Source organism: Solanum dulcamara, chromosome 1 (genome assembly GCF_947179165.1).
Source record: "Solanum dulcamara chromosome 1, daSolDulc1.2, whole genome shotgun sequence".
Lineage (NCBI taxonomy): Eukaryota > Viridiplantae > Streptophyta > Magnoliopsida > Solanales > Solanaceae > Solanum > Solanum dulcamara.
In genome coordinates, this window is record NC_077237.1 from 4,711,764 (window position 1) to 4,731,159 (window position 19,396).

The 19,396-nt window shown below is 34.9% G+C and overlaps 2 protein-coding genes across 2 annotated transcripts; both read right to left on the reverse strand.

Annotated features, from left to right (window-relative positions):
• Positions 1-1,967: 1,967 nt before the first annotated feature.
• Positions 1,968-9,555, reverse strand: LOC129899058 (actin-related protein 7). The gene is made up of 7 exons (XM_055973841.1): positions 9,288-9,555; positions 8,464-8,676; positions 7,672-7,813; positions 5,840-6,084; positions 4,763-4,946; positions 2,810-2,877; positions 1,968-2,305 (listed from the first exon to the last, which is right to left on the reverse strand). The coding sequence occupies exons 1-7, from the start codon at positions 9,363-9,365 to the stop codon at positions 2,153-2,155; spliced, it is 1,083 nt and encodes a 360-aa protein (XP_055829816.1). The 5' UTR covers positions 9,366-9,555; the 3' UTR covers positions 1,968-2,152.
• A 1,059-nt stretch (positions 9,556-10,614) lies between these two features.
• Positions 10,615-17,920, reverse strand: LOC129886238 (pumilio homolog 4-like). Its single transcript, XM_055960829.1, has 11 exons — positions 17,807-17,920; positions 16,303-16,979; positions 15,212-15,821; positions 14,665-15,121; positions 14,437-14,578; positions 14,201-14,308; positions 13,444-13,656; positions 13,252-13,362; positions 12,017-12,211; positions 10,965-11,139; positions 10,615-10,863 (listed from the first exon to the last, which is right to left on the reverse strand). The coding sequence occupies exons 2-11, from the start codon at positions 16,972-16,974 to the stop codon at positions 10,805-10,807; spliced, it is 2,742 nt and encodes a 913-aa protein (XP_055816804.1). The 5' UTR covers positions 16,975-16,979; positions 17,807-17,920; the 3' UTR covers positions 10,615-10,804.
• Between the last annotated feature and the right edge of the window lie 1,476 nt (positions 17,921-19,396).

Sequence of the window (19,396 nt, forward strand, 5' to 3'; positions counted from 1 at the left end):
TATTTATCACATACTTTAATAGACTTATAATACATTATGTCGGTTTCTTACTACACAAACATAATATATATTTTAAAACACTTATAATACATTTATATTGTATGCATAATTCACTTTTAATACAAGTATAGATTTATCATAATATTGCGATGTATTGCTATAAACGGTAATAAATAAAAAATATCTCTAAAATCAATAATTAATTTTTAAAAATCACTCAATCAAGTAATTTTTCCTATATTTACTTACCATATAACTTTGGAAAACTACACTTTAGTCCCAAATCCCCAAGTTTTGACTTGATACGACATTTTGGTAAACTCGTTCTATCTTTTAATTTACATACTGAATTTGTTAGTTTTGCTGTTTTATTTGCATTATGTCTTCGAGTAAAGGTATGTTTAAGGGAGGACGTAAGAATAAAGATAAGACATCTAGTTCTATTAATCAATAAATTCCTCGTAAGTTTAAAGATGATTCTTTAGAGGATAGTGAAGATATACAACATTGTACGCATAATATTAATTGCGAAAGTGTACTGAGTGAAGAGGAAGAATCTAAGGAGGTTTCTGCAATAGAAAAAAAATATTGATGATGATTTAATTAATGAAAAATTATTTAGTAATAGAAAGAAATATAAAAATGAAATCATAAAATCAAAAGCTAGTGCAATACCTTTGGACTTTACTTCTGCTAAAGAATTTAATGCATATATCCATAGATTATATACTAATCGTTTGATTAATGATATTCCTAGAATTACTTGTATAAATGACGTTATGATATTTTATACGCAATATCAATGATATTTACGTTATTTATTATCGAAACTTGATTCTAGAGTTTCTCTTGCACTTGATATTCGTTGTGATGTTGGTAACTTAGATTATTTAATAGTTTCATGTCATTGGATAAATTCTGATTGGGTAATGAAAAAACATATTATAGCTTGTCGTTATATTAAAGATAAAAATAATGGTCTTTTTATTGTTGCACCTATTAATGATATTTTGACGTTTTATAGTCTATATAACAAAATTATGTGTATTTCTTTTAATAATGCACCTAACGGGTTTAATGCTATTTCAACTTTAGAAATATCGTCTCTACCACCTTTAAATGAAATTTTTTACGTTAGATGTATACGTGATACTTTTAATTCAATTGTACATGATATCGTTAATTTTTTTAGTTCTTATATTACCAAAGTTAGAGGAGAAATTACATTTATTTTTCAAAATAATTTAACAACAAGAATTAAGGAATTTAGGAAAAATTGCAAAGATTTTAACCTTAATCCAAAAAGAATACCAATAAATATTGCTACAAAGTGGGATTCTTTATACATTATGTTAAATGTTGCATATAAATATATGGAGCCAATATCTGCTACATATAATAATCATATTGAAAATTCTGCTAATTTTTTAATTGATTCAGACTGGAATATTGTTGAAGGTATTGTCAAAATTTTATTAAAATGTCATGATATTCTAGAATTTTTTAGTAATTGTGATCCTAATGTTTGTAGTATTTAAAGTCATATAACTGAATTAACTTTTTTTCTTTCTGAATATAAGGATAATGAAATTTATAAAGACGTTATTATCGTGATAAATGAAAAAATCAAAAAATATTTTATTCCTATGCCTCCTATTTTTCAAATTTGTGATTTATTAAATCCTGATTTAAAATTAATTTATGCAAAAGAATTCACAAGAGTATATATGAATGTTTAGAAATTGGGGAGGAAGAAAAACCAGATTTGATCAAAAAATTTCAATTTGTATAAAATTTGAATATTTTAAGTTCCGAGTTTATGTTTGAATAACAAAGTTGGATATTTGAGATAAAGGATAAAACTTGCGAACACACTAATCTTTTTAAACCCCACCTATAGAATTAATTACACTTGAATACGTTTGACGGGAGGAAAAAAAACATATGCAAGTAACCAAGATATCAACTTGAAAGTAAATTCAGAATCCATCGAGAAACTCCACTAAAGGCTAAAATCCGAGACCTCTGGTAATGTTGGTACAGTTAACAGCAAAAAATAAAGAAAAAAATTCAACTGAAGTTTAACTAAGAACTTGTACACAAGCAGCTGCATAATAGGAAAGAGTACTGTAAAATGTGTCTGCTTAAGTATTTAAAAGCATTTTCGATGAACAACAGAAGGTCCACTCTCGTCGTAATCAGCTTTGGTTATGTGCTGGTTTTGAGGGAAGACAACTTTGGCAAGTATAGCACCACCAATCCATGCTGAATATGAAGTCAAGTTCTCTGGCATATATTCTGGAGGCTGCAAGAATATCAGAAAAACGAAATTTAGTACCAGTACAAAAGTGAGTGATAACTTTTTGAACTTATGTGGGATTAACACCGAGTATGTTGTTGTAGTAATGGTCTGCAAAGGAAACTTAAACCTTGCTAAGGATGCTCTTCTTAGCACATCCTCTCTATTAGACTTGTATCATAGCTTACAAGTTCGAGCCTTGTGCTTAGCGAACTAAGTCTAGTATTTAAATGGAGAAGGGTAGAGGAGCGGTCTCATCATCCCTGAGGTTGCAGTTGGCCCAAAGGGTTGTTGGCTCCAGACAGATTTCTCGGTTATAAAAAAAGGGTTGCTAAGTTAGAGTTTTCGCAATGACTTGAGCTGACAATCCTAAGTTTGCCATAATGGACTGCTTTTATGATGGAAACATAAAAGCGGTATGGTATTGTGCCAAGGGGCACAAATATGATTGATAATGCAAAGAGGCAAAAAGAACCTAAGCTGTCAACCAAGGATTTACAAGAAAGATACCTTTACTAGCGAAGGACGAACTGCTGATGAGCAAAGGGTAGCTTCTCTCTGAAACCGCTCCTCAAACCCTGCAACCACGAGCAACACAAAGTTTAATTATTATTTTTTGTAATGTAACAGTATATTCATCAGCCAGCACAAAAGCTATACCGGTAGCCAGATTTACAAAGATCCAAAGAGTTATCAATCCATTTCTACTTACAAGGACTCTAAGAACTGTAACATTGACTCTGTTTCAATTACAAAAAGTTCTTTACACCACAAATTAAAAGACACCTAGCATTTCTTTCTATACAAACAGTCCACCATATACAAGCTTAATCTTCTGTACGGAGTTGTGTTCGTCTTCAAAGCACCTAGCATTTCTTTCTCTCCAGATGCTCCACCATATACAAGTTTAATTCACATGTATCATGTATGTTAGCCCGCAAGACCCAAGAAACACCAGAATCTAGACTTTACAAACTGACTGATTGAGGGTCTCTTGATCCATTCCCCTCTTCACCTATACTCATTCGCGATATATGTTAGCCTAAGTAGTGATGGGGAGGAGGAACAAATTTTACTTCTCTTCAATGTGTACTCCATATCGATCTAACTAGTTACTATAATTGTTGTTGTGTTCTTGTTTAGCTAGGTTATTTATTATTTTGCCAATATCAACTCTTTTTAATTTGTCAATTACCATGGTGTCTAGACAACCTTGCGCACTCCTTGACTGATACAATGAGCAGTCTTTCACAGACCAAAAACACAAGTGTCGATGCAAACCTATCCACCAGGGCTTTCAGCATATTGGTTCGCACTTAGTGTTGGAGCTGGGATTCAAACCGGGACGTTTCCAAGTTATTACTCCTATGTCTCGACCACTAAGCTATCCCTTTTGGGACTTATCAATGCTAACTCATAAACAAGTCGATCAGCTCTTCCTGCTTGTCATTCGGGTCATCTTAATGTGCAAGCTATAAATCTAAACCAGTTTGGTAAGAGGAGATAGAAAGATTAAAAAGGGATTTGTGTCCTGGAACTTGGAAGAAAAATTACCAATCAAAGGGAGAAATGGCCCCTCTGATCAACAGCACTCTCTAACATTTCAATATTTTGTTTTGTCATCACGATGTTGGCATTGGTTAAGAATATTACAGGAATAGACAATCTTCCTACTTAGGAGAAGAGGAAGGGAGATATTGACACAGCCTTAATTTTTCACTCTGTGTTTGTCAAATAGTTGCTATAGCCATCAATCAAGCATATGAAAATTCTATGAAGGAGATGATCAAGGACATTCCCTTCTGGAGAAGATATTTGGGGACAACACTTATTGTTGTGCGTGCTACTTATGTTTCAATAACAAAATATTGGCTCACCAGACCTCTTCTAGTCTCCCAAGGGGTTGACCGTTGGAAAACATCATTAAGGATGGAAGGAATAGTGGAAATACATTCACGTCCAATGAATTGGGCCAAGAGATCTTCTATAGTGAAATTCAATGACAAGAATGTCATAGCTAGCTGCTTAGGCAATTGATGAGAAAATACTTAATACCACCTGCCAAACCAAAACAAGAATAGAAAGCTAGGGCATCGGAGAATTTGAGGATGACCATCCCTACACTATGATTGGCAAAGGGTTTAGTGAGGAATAGAAAAGCAAGCCAATCTCAAATGTATCCAGTAGATAATTATTGAAAGCTTGCCAAACAAAATACCAATAACGAAACATAAAAAAGGAATAATACACTTCCCAGTTGCATTAACTTGAACGAGAAAAGGACTGTCCGTCATAAAAGCATTTCAAATACATCCAATAAAATTGAACAACTTGAGATAAACCAATCAAAGTCCAAACAAGAGAAAACTTAAAAGTTTAGTAACAAAACAGACACGAAGAAATACAGGAAAATATGAGCAGTCATCAATCCCATTCAACTAACAAAGAGATGAACAAACTGACCGGTTATAGTAGCTGTGCCGCCACAAAGTACCGTGTTCTCTAGCAGTTGGCGGTGATTTTCCGAAGACACAGACGAAATACTATGAACAAGCTGCTCAACTATTCCATGAGTATCATTACCCAATATAGATGGTTGAAACAATGCCTCTCCAACAGTGTATCTTTCTTTTCCAATTGTGATTACCTAAAGTACAAAAAATGAAATGAGATTCATTCAGACATCAACAGTTCTACATGCAAGATAAGGATGACAAAACGACAATAAACGAATGCCAGCAAGAATTTGTTATTATCAAAACCACTAAACTGGAATACACGGTGATCTTAAAATACAACTCCCTTACTGCTACTAATGTAAGATATTTAGTGGAAGCTCAGCCTTTAGTCCTCTCTTAAGATATCTATGTAGTTCTCTGGTATTCAAGGATCATCGTTCACATTGATGGTAAGACCCCATTTCTCAATATTTTCTAACTTCCATGCACAAGCTTCCCTTGTTCCTTCAATTTCCTTTGATCCTGAAAATGAGTATTGCACATGACAGCACTCTTTGGAACCCTAACTGAATGACCTATGCTATTCCACAGAAAGAAGCAGGAAAAAGAATATCTAAGATCAATCCTAGTATTATTTAAAATCAAATCAGTCTCCAACCTCATAATGGCGCACCGAAAGACATAATCCTAGAAATTTTAAAACCAGATCAGCCTTCAACCCCATAATGAGCCACAAAAATTCACAAATGGAGGTTTTAAGCCTCTTTGATGGAACAAGACAATCAGAAAGGTGAGTTCAAAGGAAGTAACGTACTGGCTTGTTCTACACCACAATGTCCTTTAGAGAAATCGAATGAAGGATTTCAAAGGCAGTAATGTACTGGCTTGTTCTACACCACAATGTCCTTTAGAGAAATCGAATGAAGGATTTCTTTCAGCGGTTTGAAAACAAAAGCTTATGTTTACCTTAAGAAACAAGAATAGGTTCTAGAAATTAAAGATGTATTATAATACAGAAAACTGGTTTTCTATCAACTTAGTATAATGGTGCCTGATAAGCTGAAAAGTAGTGCACAGAAACCTGGCCATCAGGCAGAGTATGTTTCTCTTCCAGGCATGATTGTTGAAGCTTCTCATAGGCAATATCATCATCAGCACAGCATGCATACTGCTCTTTCAACTTTTCAACATCAGAAATATTGAGTTTCGCTGTGGGATTTGATTTACTAAGTTCATCTGCTAGTAGCTTTGTCAAATCCAAACCCCCAACTTCCAACCTTCTTGATGCTATGTGCTGAACAGCACCCTCAATGACAGGTGCAATATCTAAAAGCTCATAAAAAGGACAGCCGGAAAAACTCTGAGAAATCAGCACAGATGGGAGAAAAAACAAGGAAAAGTAAAGCACCATTTCCAAAACAGAATACAAACAGTTCAACTTTCAGAAGAAAAGAAGCACAAAAAAAAAAACTCGAATATCCATTATAGCAAAATAAGCAAAAGTCATATTTCTGATAGCAACCACCACGAAATCAATTCTCACAGTTCCTTGATCTGAGGCAAGAGAAGAAAACGTCATTGTTCTGTCCATTCCATACGAATAGGGGCTACAGGTTTCTTTTCTTTCTGCCCATTTATTTGGATGAGGTAACGTAAATATTATAAAATGTAAGCATCAAAAGGGTACAGACACTGAGTAGTGATGAGGGATAAAGATATTTCTCCTACTGCTCAAATTTTCTCAAAAGCAAAATTGTATTACTATGACCTCTCATATTACGATACTTATAAACTCAAATGTTGAAGTCTCTAATTATACGGAAGAATATGTAGCATTTATATGCAAGAAAGATATTACAACATTGTAAGCTAATATCCTCCTTGTAGAACCCCAAATCCAACTTTTTAAGATGCAAGAAGATGTATAGAAAGTATTCAAGGTCATGAGAATTATCGTGTTCTATACAGGTGTGCTGTCCACAGGGTGTCAAGTGTTGCACACACACTCTTCTCTTGAATATATGTCGAGAAATATAATTCTGGGGTGATCGTGGTGAACATGGCCAAAGAAGGTTGAAACATGAGGTGAACATGTCCATTGAACAGGAAGAAAGGAGGTATCACCTCATTTTGTCCTCAAAGCAACTTGTTAGCTGCATTTCTCAATATTTTACTTGTCCACATCCAGTCGACTAGAGTTTAAAATCAGGCTTCTACAATCATTGATCTCTTTCTTTACACTATTCTTGTGGATATGCTTCTTATCAATGGAGATTGCACAGACCTACGTGCCCCCTAATACTTCTAAGCAAAGTGATAAACCATCCCAGCTACTGGATCTTTGTGAAAATTACCTCAGTCAGGGAAGGGAGTAGCTTGAAACCTTTCATGAGTACCCTTCTCTTTTTCTAGAGCTCATATTTAAGGTTAGTGTGTTCACTGCTTTTTGTGGATGTATGTGTGGTGCCGTCCCTAAGTGATGTGGCTGAAGAAAGGCTGAAGGGGCCCATTTGTACATTTTTTTTCATAAATCAGCATTAACTATAATAGGTACATCTCAAAAAGGCTCAACTATAAACAGAGGAAGAATACGCAGAACATTGAGGGGCATATCAACCCTAGTCACCACAGACTGGATTATTATCCTGATCCTTTGCTCGAAACTAATAAAACAAACAGTATTACTAAGTTTTTCCAACCAATACTGCAATGATAACCACATTCTCAAGCCTTTCATGTCTCTGCTCACTTATACTTTGGAGTTGAAAGAAGTAGAAACAAAAGTAAGTTTGCTACCTAATGACTACATACGTAAGATAAATCTGATAACGGAAGACTAAGTGACAGAAAAAGCAAAGAATCTTCAAATACACGGATGTTAAAGGATGATAAGTTTTAAGGTAATGCAGATACCAATTTTCCCATGACCAACATCAACAGTGCATCCAGATATGCGTCCAACTGCATAAAGTGACAATACTGCCTGCTCAGAGGCATAAAACCCCGAGATGTTAAATGTTTCAAACATCAACTGCACCAATTGTTCCCTAATAGCCTGTTAACACAAAGGCAGCAATATATATATTAAATTACATCTCCATACTAATACACAGAAAAGATACTAACTTGATGTTGCAGTTAAAAACAATAAGCCAAATCTTGCATCCAGCGCTAATGACTTACTATTTTCTCCATATTCCAAGACTTTTCTTTAACCTCATAAGACCAAGTCAATTACGAATCCCTGAGGACCCTGTTTAAGCTTCATAACTAGATATGTCGAATTACAGAAAGCAATGCCACCTAAGACATATTCTCTTAGTTGCTATTATTTTTTTAATTTTAATATCGATAGTTTCTAGACCAGCTTGTGTGCATCTCGACTAATCCATATGTCAGGTCCACAAGCACATGTTGCCAAGGTTATAGTAATCATGCCCACCAAAGGTTGTAACTAGGATTTGAAACTGGTATTTCCAGGCTCTCTCAGTTACTATTCCTTAGCAAAGGAGTTAAGCTTTTCAAGATGACATTACAACTCATCCAAAAAGCAATTCTTTAAATCATTTCCTTGTCATGTGCATTACTAACTAAAGTAGTTTGCATACTCAAACTAATTTTTAAGGAAATTTGGTACTAGCCCCCCAAAAATTAAATAAATTACAGAAGTTCTGAAAAAGATTTTAAAGAAAACCAAAAGCTCACCTTGGGAGTGCAGAGTGGGTCAGTGAACAAAATTTGACCTTCATTTCCAATTTCCCAACCAAGACCAGAATAAAGAACATGATGCAACAGGTCTTCCATGGCATCCCAATCTTTAATGAAACCTCTCTCAATGGGATCCACAGTCACTTCCTCCTCCTCAAACAAGGAACCTTCATCATCTTCAGGAATACGTTTCATTTGGGTCGGTATTACCTAAACCATACATTCCCAAATTTACAAAAAGCATTAACTATATCATTACCATCTTAAAAACCCAAAAAATCCACACCAAATCGGGGCAAAGTAACATGTAAATAGAAGAAAGTTTCAATCTTGAAACTCTTTCCTTATGGTGTTTTCTTGTACTTCATTCCCAAACTTGCAAAAAGCATTGACTATATCATTATCATCTTAAAAGCCCCCCCAAAAAAATCACACAAAATTGGGGCAAAAATAACAAGCAAATAGCAGAAAGCCAGAAAGTTCCAATCTTGAAGCTAAATTCATATGGGGTTTTCCTGTACTTCATTCCCAAAGTTACAAAAAGCACTAACTACATCATTACCATGTTAACACCCCACCACACCCCCACAAAAAAATACCACAAATTGGGGCAATAATAACAAGTAAATAGCAGCAAGTTCCAATCTTGAAGCTCTTTTTCTTATGGGGTTTTCTTGTACTTTGTCTATATACAACCAAAATCAAGAAAAGAGTGTCCAAAATCCAAAATTTCACGCAAATTGAGGTAAAATAACTAGAAAATTCCAAATTTGAAGCTTTTTTTTTTGGTGGGGTTTCTATTTTACAGTTAAAAAGAATACCATAGCAGGAGTTTGATCTGGAACAGCGAAACCACTTTTGAGGAATTTAGAACCAGCATCTACTACTACTGCCTCCATTGCTGAAGGCTCTGAAAAATTATTCCCTCTCTTTCTTTCTGGAGTATATCAAATTTCAACAACTAGTGAAAGTGTAAAAGACAATAGAAGAAATTGAATTTGCTGTTATTCCCACCTCTTTGCTTTTCTTCCCCTTTTTTCATCTTTCTTCACTCCTCATTTTTTATTTTCTTTTTTCCCTAAAGAGGTTTTGGTTAAGTGATTTTTCTTTTTTGTGTGTGTTTTGATATTGATAGAAAATATTTTTTGAAAAATTCATTTTTATAAAAAGAAGAAAAATAATTTAAAAACACACTTAAACTATGACTGTTTTTATCATTATGCATTTTTATTGCATGCACTTGATAAAATTCAAAAACTTATTAGGGTACGATTTATTATTCATTCTAGGGAGAATTTTATTTAAATAGAAAAAATATTCTTCATTTTCTCTTCACGACTTTTATTGAATCACACAAATCTTTTCAGTTACTTGTGTTTTTCTTTTGAATCATAATATACTTGACTGTAATGAAGTTGTGACTTGCTTCTTCGTGGTGAAATTTTTTCAAAAAATGTGAGCTTGTTGACGCTTTAGTTTTGTGGGTGTGTTAAAACTGTACATTAAATGTTTAAATTTTATCTTACGCGCTTAATGTAGGGTGGTTAGCCACTTTGTCTAGATCAGTGAATAATACACTAACAAAGAAGAGGGAAGGGGTTATAGGATCCCCACAAAGTTAAAATGTGTAATAAGAAAATGAGTATAATTTAAGTGTATTTTAAGCCATTTTTTAAAAAAGAAACATAAATACTTTCGTCACTTATCGGTGAAAGTTATTTTTGTTTATAAATATGGCAACAGAGTAAGACCTATGCAAGGGGAATCAACTTTTTCATATCCACACTCATAAAAAGTGTCATATAATTTATTTGCCCAAGTTTTTTAAGGTAAAAAATACTTATTTTTAAAAAAGTGAGTATTTGACTAATCTTCGAAAGAAAATTAGTGTTATTAGAGAGCAAAAGAAACTGTTTTTCAGAATTTAAATAATTTACTAATAATAATTTATTTATTGATTCATGTATAAATAAAAGTTGATTAAAGAAAAAGATAAAGCAACATTTTTTCATATTTCATACGTAATAACCATTGGGAACTTCCCCTTAAAAGGTCTTATGCACTGTCACTCGGGATTAGTCGGACAAATAAATTCCGAATATCAGATGATTATACAAAAAGATAATATGCAAAATATCCTATTTTTTTTATGCTTGAGAAGTATCAGCTTATTTACAATAGTTCAGAAAAAACATGTAGCATATAGTAAGTTGCCTCATTTCACTACCCAAAAAATACTTACAAGGTTTCCATTTACAATTATTTAGGCAGAAGCAAAACTAGATTGCTGCTTATTTACAGTTGTTATTTATAAGCTGTACACAAAAAAAAAATGTCTTCAGTTCTTCAAAACTGGATTGCCTCGAGAAGATTTCATCGATAAAGCCACATGTTTCTCTGGAAAAAAAAAGACGATACAATGATCTTTATAAGTTTACTAAAGACTATAGTACCAGGAAACATTGTAAGTACATATCCAGGGAGGGGGATGTACTAACCTCCTGTCGCGATGAGTTTTTCAACACGAGATACAATGTGTTTGCCATAAGTGTATTTCTTGAGGGCAGTAAGATGTATTCTAATACGCGAAAGAATTAGTTCACGACTTTGATCATCACATGTCTCAAGAACCTTTTGCACAACATAGTTGCCAAATGGATCCTTCATCATAGCCTACATTTGAAAATTGAAGTGATCATAAATGAAGACTGTCAAACTTTAACATGATGAATTTTCCACGACGATGAAAATGCTCAAAGGAGAGAAAGAAAAAGAGAAGCTTTTGTTATTGTGGATATGGAATGTATGCAAAAAAGGGGCATCTCACGTTAGCAGGGTCCGAGAAAGACCAGCACCCAAACTATGTATAAGATTTGCAGCTTCTGTTATCCTTACATATCTCAATCACTCACATACAGAGTCCACTCTCTAGATTAAGCCAAACATGTTGGTTACCTATAGTTAGTGCTTAGTTTAATAGTTTCTATCCGTGAAGCCTATTTTGTTCACTTACCTTGACTACGTTGCTGAACTTTACTGATAAACGAGGAAAGGAAGAGACAGGGCGATGGAAAAGGAAGAGAAGGGATTATAATTGTTATTAGCAAGTTAAGCAAATATCTTATCCAACCTTGTTGTATGTTTCGATTACTAAGCTAAGGATTGAAGTACTACATAGTCCACCAAATCTATTGTCATGACGACTAAGATTTCTATCATAAGAACAAATGCGTTGTGACTTCTCCTGGAGGTCCTGATTAGCGTCCTGGTGTTTGTAGTGATTCATATTGTTGCTAAGGCATTCTCTTCCAGACTACATAATTATCAGGATTTTAAGTGTTTTATAGTAAACGAAGTGAATGTTCATCGCACTAAATACTCTTTCACGTGCTAAAGCAAACACCAGAAGCACGGATGCAGAATGTCCTCTTAACACATGCAAGAATAAGAGATGACATGTTCTTTTTTTTCTTCGCTTTTCAGCATTTTTCCTTTCAAATTCAGAACAGAATGGTGCAAAATCTGCGTAAATAAAGAAATAGTAACAGACCTGTAGAGGCTCATTTTCTTGTGTTGAACCAAGCATTTCGTTCACCAGAATTTGACGCTCCTCTGGAGTTGCAAAAATCAAGCACTTCTCAACGACATTAGAAGCGTACTTGTGCTGACTCATCTTTACAATTTGTCCAGTAAGCTTGCTTATTATATCAGACCTCTCATGTGGTTTACTGTGTTGAAGTACATGCTAGAGAAGTAGGAAGAAGTCCGAAATAAGGAGCAAGAACAGAAGGGCAGCAACTTATAATACAAAAACCAAAGACTTTCACATTGTCTACTGCAGACATTTAGCAGTACTCAGAAGTTCAAAAATGAAAGCTAGTACTGTAGTAAACAGGAGCTGCATAAACACCTTTCATCGTTTCAACAGGAAAGTCGAAGTTGGAAAACAAACTCCACATTTTCACTAAATATTCAGCCAACTAAAGGATATTGCTGAAGATTTCAGGGCACATACAATCAGCTTAAATCGAGCATATCAGACATTCTAGCAAAGGTGGATACAACTTATAGTCAGAAACCTCTTGTGCCAGTTGGAATCAAAGAATTAATTTTTGCCTGAATTTTTATCAGTAGGTATAGTAAAGAGCTTTGTTCCTGTAACTTGGTCGTCTACACTACTAAGAACGTACTTGATATAAACCAGCATTCAACAAGGCAGTTTCAGGGCAAATGAGAAGTGCCTCGAGACTTTGAAAGAAGGCTAGGCCTTACAGATGACCAGAACTCAGGACCAGGAGATTTATGCCAAATTCATCAGCTTATGATGTTAGTCCTTAAATACTGAGAATCCTCTAGGCACAAAGAATTATCACGGATTGAAATATGATGACGATAAGATCACACAAAAACCACGATAAAGCATTATGAGGTATTATTTGAATTGTTTCTTCAGACTAAGATGTTTCCAAAAGGTTCAGTTGATTTCCAGTTCTCATGAGCATATAGTATTTCCACCTATGTTCTCCCTAAATCTCCACGAACATTTTTTAAAGCTAAGTAAAAACTTAGAGAGAGAGATGAGTTCAACAAAACGAGAAATGACAGCAACACCATACCCTTCCTGTATAGCAAAAAGGTAAAGCATAACAACACATAAAATCAACTAAAAAGAGATAAGAAGCGGAAATTTCCCCTTTTCACTAATTCAGAATTTTTTAGTTAGTGAAGCAACGATGTCAAGTAATGATGAAATCAAGATGAAAACGTCTTAATTAAGTCTATTACCTGAATGACATAGTTTCCATACTGATCCAGCACTAGAGTACCGGCAGCCTGCATTATTTCATCCATAATGATCTTTTGTGTCTCTGGGTTGTTGCAGTACTCAAGGACTCTCTGAAAATGAAGAGATCCAAAGTGATTGAGGGAACTCAACACAACAAAACAAAGAACCGAAAAAAGAAAGCATATCAGTACCTGAATGACACGGCAGCCGTAAGGATGTGTTGATAGAGACACAACATGCCCGAAGAAGGAAGCTACAATGAAGTGAATTCGATCTTGAGGTACATACTCTATGCACTTCTGAATAACGTGATTACCATTCTGATCATGAACACATTTCATCACATAGCCATCTAGTTCTGTAGCCATTTGCTTCTGCAGTTCCACATCAAAGACCTCCAAAGCCTGTGATCATCGTAATATGTCTCATTCCGTAATCCAGAAATAAGGGACAAAAGGATGAACTATTCAGCAAGGATATAGTACTCTCTCTTCTGCTGACTTTGCTGTTATAGCGGGTAAAGTTCAATTACTTTAATGTGACAAAATAGTTTGTGACTTTACTGTGATAGTGAGTAAAAGTCAGTGACCGTACATGAAATTACAACATACCTAGTGTAGTCCCACAAAGTGGGGTCTGGGAGGGTAGAGTGTACGCAGACCTTACCCCTACCTCAGAGGTAGAGAGATTGTTTCGTAGAGACCCCCGGCTCAAGGAAAAACAATCCAAAGCAGTCCCGAAAAAGAAGTAACGGAAGCACAGGAAACAACAAATAATAACACAAGCAACAAAAACAACACATAGTAATATAACAAAAACTTCAACAAAGCACGATAATTGAGGTACAAGGAACAAGAGATAGTAATACATGAAATCAACCCCTTTTATTTTGGTAGGCTTTTGATATCTAGACTAAGCTATTATACAGAATAAAGCATAAGGATCAACCTTCTGAATAACTCTGCAACCATACATTTGAAGACTCAGAGGCAAAACATGACCGATAAGTTGCCTTGCAAGTTCTTTTCTTTGACTCTCCGTTCCATGCTCAAGGAACTGTTTACATTGATTAACAGATGGCAATCAATACAAAATTCATCTAGGATAGTATACAGTTAGAAAAGGAAAAACAAGCCAAGAAGCAAGAAGAGAAAGATAATGATGGTTTAAACGACTACACGTACCTTTTGTATGACATAATTTCCAAAGACATCTGTCATTAAACTGTGAGCATGAGGAAGAATTTCTGGGAATATCTTCATCTTTTCTTCAATAGTGGCAGTTTCCAGCTTCTTTTGAATAAATCGACTCCCATACTGATCCTTACTAAGTAATTAAAAAAGACAGTTAAAGGAAAACAAAAAAGAGATGATATAACTAAAGTATATATGGAAAAAGCAGCTTAGGCGCACCTGAATTCTACAACATGATTGAGAACGTCCAAAAGGTCTAACGACCTGGGGTTGTTCTTGAGATCTTCCAGCAGAGATTGTGAAACATTTCCATCAGCAACGTTCTCTGAATGCCATGAACTTTTAGATTCATCAGTAGAATTTCTCAAGGCAGGAGGAATCTGTGGGAGAGGATCACTCTGATACATAGGACTTATGGATCCTACTGTCACATACAATGAATTTGCTATTTTATTCTCTTGGCCTGAGCCAAGATCATGAATCACATGATACCTATCCGTTAAACTGCAAGAATTACGTATTAAGGACGGGCAGTATTGTTGCTTCTGTTGCGGGAGTGATGCATCAGCATATATTGTTCCAAGAACTTTCAAGTCCGTATTGCCATGAGAAGTTGCATATTTCGGTTCACTCCTCAAATGGTGTTCATTCCCACTGAAACCATTTAAATGAGAACCTAACACATTTTTAAAACGATGTGAGCAGAAAAGCTTTAGGATTCAAAATTTCAATGCACATGATATCATGATTGATCAATAAACCTTACCAAGATTGTTATTCAACACCAGCTTCTGATTATATTTGTATCCACCAGGTAAATATCCGGTAGAATCAACAACGTGATTGTTATTGACATGGTGTTGGACTCTAGAGTTTTGACTCACAAACTCAGGACTTAGGTAATCCGTATGTCCATCAAGGTAGAAGGTGGGATTATGGTCAATAAAATCGGAAATAGTTCCTAATTTTTCAGCTCCATAGTATTCAGTTAGTTGATGCTGCACGCCCTGCCTATAACCATTTGATACTCTATTTTGAAGCCAAGTCTGCTGCATATTATCATCATGTTGAAGGCGAGACAAAGAGGTAGTAAGATCAGATACGTCACCATTGAGGCCTTTTGAGCTAGTTATGTCAACTGAAATCTGGGGACTAGGTGATCTTGTATATGGTCGAGGTTCAGGTGTTCCACTCCTTCTTATCGATGAATTGATGGCAGATGTGGAAGAATCAGGATGATGTGGATTAGGATTCTGAATCTTTTCCAATCCAGAAAAGCCAGGAGGAGCATTTCCATTGTGCGATGTCTTTGTGTGTTCTGTGCTTTCAGTGTGTGAAAGATCAGCAGATGAGAGTGCAGATTGGTCAAGTCCTTCCTGAAAAAGAAAAGTATCTCATCTTAATTCAAAAGACTCAGAAGTATCATGAGAAGTGGAGGAGGAGAACGCGGTTGTCTTCATTGGAACTCATGGATTCAGGTGTACATTTCTGCATCTAGTTCATTTTCTCGATGATTTGACATGATAGATGTTGAAAAGATGATAGTTTTCGTATGAAATCGTGTTCCAATAGGGGGTTCTGAGTGGCCATTGGAGCTCCAATATGTACGTCTTGATTGATATTTCCTTCGAAGAGGACCCATATCTTCGCATACATTTTATCAGTAAATGGAATTCATCATCTTATAATCTAAACTCACCAAAAAAGAAAAAAAAAACAATGTTAATCTGTCACGAACACACATCAACTTGAGAAAGTGTTGGTAAATTGATTACTTCAATGAACTAAACAGAATCATTTGAATATAGAAAGGATGCAGCGGTGAAGTAAATATACCAGCACAAGACGAGAAATCACCTGAACTATGTCCGCGAAACTCTTTTTCCTCGCACCAATTCCATTGTTCGATTCCAATGTTCCTCGTGAAAGATTCCTTGCAGCAGTCTTCCTCAGCTTTATCAATTCATCTTCTGCTCTCTGTATAGGAAAAGCAGGCTGCATCGCGAACAAGGATGAACCACTACCTTGTTCCATCAAATTCTTGCTCATAAATGCACATCCTCCTGCCTGAACCCTCTGAGCAATTCTCCAATCCTCTCGAGATAACAACGGTGGAGGCAATCTCGGATTAAGATTGACATTTGAGTAATAGTACGCTAAATACGCTGGGTGTGACCGAATTTGCTCTTCTGTCAAAATGTCATTGCTAGAATTACCACCACCATTGTTCTTGTTGTTACTACTATTATTAGATTGTGCTAAATTGGAATTCCTAAACAAACTTCCAACAGCACTAAGCGATCCTTCGACAGTAGGAGGAGCACTACCACTCCTTGATATATTCAAATCTCTCTCCCGTTCACCAACTAAATCGCGATTATGTTGATGTTGCTGCTGCTGCCTCACAAGTATCGACTCGAGCTCACTCTCCAAACTGTTCTTGCCCTTTAAATTCCCATTATAATTTGGTGCCAACATCTTATCACCATTACTCAGAACAATATTATCTTCCGCACCCCCTTTAGTCATGTCAGCTATATAAATCCCATTAAAACACAACAATACACACAAATTAGAGAGCCAAATCAATACCAGTAAAGATTCAATACAACAAACAAGAGCAAGATACTAGTACCAAATGAAAAGTAAACACCTATACTGGACTAAAGTACAAAACAACAACAACAAACCCCGTGTAATTCCACCTGTAGTAGCTGGGGAGGGTAGAGTGTATACAGACCTTTGAAAAAGTAGAGAGTTTGTTGTGCTTACTCATGAGCTATCCTGTAGTTGATGATATCACTCTGGACTAGAAAGATAACAACAACACACCTAGTGTGTTGTGGTCTGGAAAGTGCAGAGTGTATGCAAATCTTATCCTTATCTCGTGGAGGTACAGAGGTTGTTTTCGAAAGATCCCGGCTCAGGAAAATCAATAAGCAGAGAGAGAGAGAAAAAAAAAACACATTTTATTATGCAACTTATGAACAATTAACATGTAATACAAGCAATGGCAGAGCCAGAAATTCTAACAAGGGCAACCCGATGCATTACTTCTCTGGACCACAAGGAATTCTAACAAGGGAATTCAAGAAAATGCAAGATTGAACCATATTTGTCACTACATATTAGAGCCTTGCAGATTCAACAATGTATATATTGTATAATTTTCCAACAAACGAAATTCAATTGAACCCTTCATTGTACATAGCCCCCTAGGTACAAACATCTAAATCCAAACACAAAAATCACATGAAATTCAACAACCTGTAAGCAATAACAGACATGTACATTCACAATAAAGAAGATTAGGCACGTAATTCGAGACAAATGCAATGAAAATTAAAGGAAAATTACTTACATTAATGGAAAATCTTGATGTTTTTTCAAGCTTCCATACGACAATCTAGTAAAAGGGGTTGGGGTTAAAACATGGAAGAAGAGAAAATTCTTAGATTAAGACCTAATCAAACGTTAATTTAGCAATGATTAAGGTTGTTCAATTCTTTTATGACTGTTAATTAATTAGGTGTGCTCCTATTCTTAGGGATGTGTTGTGGTTTTACGTGCATGGGGGCCTTTTTTTGGTTAATTAGTAACTTGTGATAATAATTAGAAATTAGTATTAATTAATTAATGTTGTTTAATTTAAGGGATAAAGATTAATATAGACACGTGTCCTAATAAGAAGACTTACGACCTAGTTAGGAGAAAATATTGGAACCCCTAAAAAAGTGGTGGAATCTTGAAAGTCATATGTGTGATTTTATTATTATTTTTATTTTTACACTTCTAATGCAATTTTAACTTAACTATAATTCTAGATCGTGCATTGGATAGTTCTTCTCATAATTTTTTAATATATCTTTTTTAATTATCTATCAGTATACGTACCAAGGAGGCATCACAATACACCAAACCACGTTCCAAACCTATAGGCAAGGCTAGTACCGGTGCAATGATCAACTTTTTTTTTCTAACTCTTAAAAACTTTACTTGTTAAACTTCACTCACAAACATTGGACAATTGAAATTTAGTTTCTCTGTATTAACTTAGTCAATGTTGTTGCCAACATTTACATGGGTGATGGGGAAAATCCTTTAAAAACCTCCTATGATCACCGGTCAAACGCAAGTAATTCTGGATTTCAATTTGCATCATCTGCTTAGGCCAATTCTTGATTGCTTATGTCTTTTATGGGCTTATTTTAATTCCCTCACTGAACACCACATGGCCTAAAGTTGTCAAGAATAACATTAAAAACTCATAATGGCCACAGCGAAGGCAATCTTATAAGATTTTGTATCTTAGCTAATGATATTCGGAACTCAAATCTAACTTTAAAAAATGCTTTGCTCCCTAGGAGCTAGTAGAAAAAATCGTTGATTTGTGGCAAAAGATACTTATTCGCAATTATTTAACTGTCGATTATCAATGCACATTTGGGAGCAAACCATTTTTTTTTTAATAAAAAGGATTAAGGCACCTCATGATGAAACACTTGGCCTAATGAAACGTTTATCAAGAAAGTCCTTAAGTTGCTCATTCAACTCATTTAGTTATGTGGTGATTCTAATTCTGAATTGATAACATGGACCAGAATTTTTTTTAAAAAAAATTGTAGTACTACAAAATAACAAATATAGTTCCCAAATTTATCGAAATCATTATCAATGTCATTATATTTGTTTAAACTTCAGATATGAAAAGATGATTTATGAGATTACACTGAAGATGTTGTTGTATATGGAAAATGATCCATATTCTCTTTTATCCTAATATCCCATAATTGTTTGAAAAAAGAGATTAAGAGCATTATCAAACAAATTGTTTAGTATTAACAGAATTTATAATGATGCCCATAGCATATTGGTCTCTCCCTTTCCCTAAAAATAAAAAATGAAATAAAATAAAATAAAGAAAAAGAGACTAAAGAAATGAAAGAAAGAA